Source organism: Ostrea edulis, chromosome 3 (genome assembly GCF_947568905.1).
Source record: "Ostrea edulis chromosome 3, xbOstEdul1.1, whole genome shotgun sequence".
NCBI lineage: Eukaryota > Metazoa > Mollusca > Bivalvia > Ostreida > Ostreidae > Ostrea > Ostrea edulis.
Window position 1 is genome coordinate 89,982,038 of NC_079166.1, and position 2,386 is coordinate 89,984,423.

At 37.0% G+C, this 2,386-nt stretch overlaps 1 protein-coding gene across 1 annotated transcript; it reads left to right on the forward strand.

The window, feature by feature from the left end:
* The first annotated feature begins 863 nt into the window (after positions 1-863).
* Positions 864-1,871, forward strand: LOC130053675 (melanocyte-stimulating hormone receptor-like). The gene has a single exon (XM_056161068.1). The coding sequence runs from the start codon at positions 864-866 to the stop codon at positions 1,869-1,871; it is 1,008 nt and encodes a 335-aa protein (XP_056017043.1).
* Positions 1,872-2,386: the final 515 nt, after the last annotated feature.

The window sequence follows — 2,386 nt, forward strand, 5'->3', positions numbered from 1 at the left end:
GTTTGGGAACAATGCAAATTCAAAGTTTACATGACACATGGCATCACGATGTAGTTCGTCAATACAACCTATCATTGGGTCAAATGCTGTCTGACGTGTTTCATACCGATTGTTAGGCCGTTTTTTGGCACACTGATTCTGACTACGGATAACTCTGTTCACCTGATCAGGATATAGGGATCACGGCCGTTGTGACCGGTCGACAGAGGATCCACCTCTGGTGTTTCCATGGGTCCGTGTTTGACCAACTATCTATTTTATATTGCTGATACGAGTTATGATATTAATCACTATTCATTATCTTCACCTCTCGTGAAAAAAGACATGAATTTAAAACTCTTTTTCTTAGATATTGAACATGGGTTATGATGGGGCTGAAATCGAGGATGAAAGACGAAGATAACGAACATTTATTAATCTCATAACTCCTAGGAGCAGTCCAAAATAGAGAGTTTGGCAAACACGCCCCTTGGATATACCAGAAATGGAAGAGGGGGTGTTTACTCCTCCTAGCCATCTGATTCCACCTCTGATGTATCGAGGAGTCGGTGTTTGCCAATATCTCTATTTTCAGATTGATTACTGTTCGTTATCTTCACCTTCACCATGACCCAGCTTGGGTTACTTTCAATTATATGGGAATAAAAAGGGGTAAAAGCAGGGCTAGATAGCATCCGAAAATCTGTGTGGCCTTTGGACATCTTAATTTAAAACTTCTTTTCTTTAAAATGAATTGAGCTGATGTATAAAACGTATGAAACCAAACATTAATATCATGACAGTTATCTCTACGAATATTACCGAAATGGTCCGTTTTGGAAGCTTCTAAACCGTTAGATTTTGTCTTTGTAGAATTCGTGAGAATGTCCAACACAACCAATTCTCTATTTTATGAATCTTCCACAAATACACACCGTTGGACTGAGCATTTGGACATACTCCGTGAAACCAATGTATCTAATTCATCTTCCTCTCCACTCGATGAGGATTCTTTCCAGGATTTGTCTTCATTCCTCGAGGAGTTTTTATCAAGCTCTGAAAAAGATCTCCCAATTGATGATCCCGGGACGAGAATTGTGGGTACGCTGCTTTTCAGTTTTGGAATGGTTGGAAACTTGATAACTATGGTAGTTATTGTCGTCATGAAACGTCTCCACTCTCCGACCTACGTCACAATCGCCTGTCTAGCTCTTTCCAACTGCATGGCCTCCTCCATTCGCTATACCAGATTCCTGTTTTACGTATTTCAGTATTCTTTTCAGGATTATTTAAGATTACGTGTATTGGAGATATTTTCTTTTTTGTTTTTACATTCCGCAAATTTTCATATTGTATTGCTATCATATATTCGCTATGTTTTCATTGTTAAACCTCTAAAGAGTCTAGAAATTACTTGTACTAAGGTATTTAAATTGTCTGTAATCATTTGGGTGTTCTCCCTTATAATAAGCGGAGTGTACGGAGTGAGACATGTATTATATACAACTGACATGATATCGTTCGATTTAGCCAACAAAACTGAAATTGGTTTTGCTCTCTATGTAGTGGGCGTACCTTTTGTATTGGTAAGCTGTTTTCATATCAGAAAAATATGTCACTTATTAAATAAACCAAAACGAAAGGAGGGATGCAGGGTTAAAGCAACTCATTCAATGTCCATCATGTTTTCGATAATCATCATGGTATATCTACTTACTACAGTATATCCTATGTTACATACAGTTCTTCTATTCAGATGTAAGTATTGTAATGATTTGTTTAATTTTTTTCTTCTGGTAAACAACAGTATAAATCCTTACATATATTTTGCATTTTCACCCCCAGTTAAAAAACTGCTCTCCAGATTGCGAAATTGTGTGAGAGATGGATAGAAATTGTTTACCCAAAATTTGAATCTGCCCACCAACGTCCAATGTAAATGATAAAAAGCAGAATTCACTAGGAGACACCGTCAGACCTTAAGATGTCACTTACCAAAGTTATCACAAAACTTTTACATCGTAAACAGGAACAATGCAGTTCTCCAAAGAGGCACAAAACTTTTACTTCAAATATGGACACTCCTTCCATGTCCATTCTGACACGATATTAATCCAAACATTTTGTGTACATGGTGAAGGACTTACAAATTACAGCAGCTTGATGTTGGCTGCAATCCAGCCCGCTTTTACAAACAAAAGACACGACAATAGTTTTCCGGACCTCTACCCTTTGTTTTTTTCGGGAACAGCAATGTCTACCTGATCCAGTGTTTGAACGGTTTCCAATTTTCCATTTTGAAAATGATACAGAGAGATCAAAAAATTTATTATATCAAAGAGAAACATTTTATAGTAAACTTAAAGCTGCTTTTACAAATGATTTGTGAAACATTTGCGTTTTAAAG

What these genes read in the sequence shown, in the direction of transcription:
- LOC130053675 (XM_056161068.1), top strand. Translation starts at nt 864, where the DNA reads ATGTCCAACACAACCAATTCTCTATTTTATGAATCTTCCACAAATACA.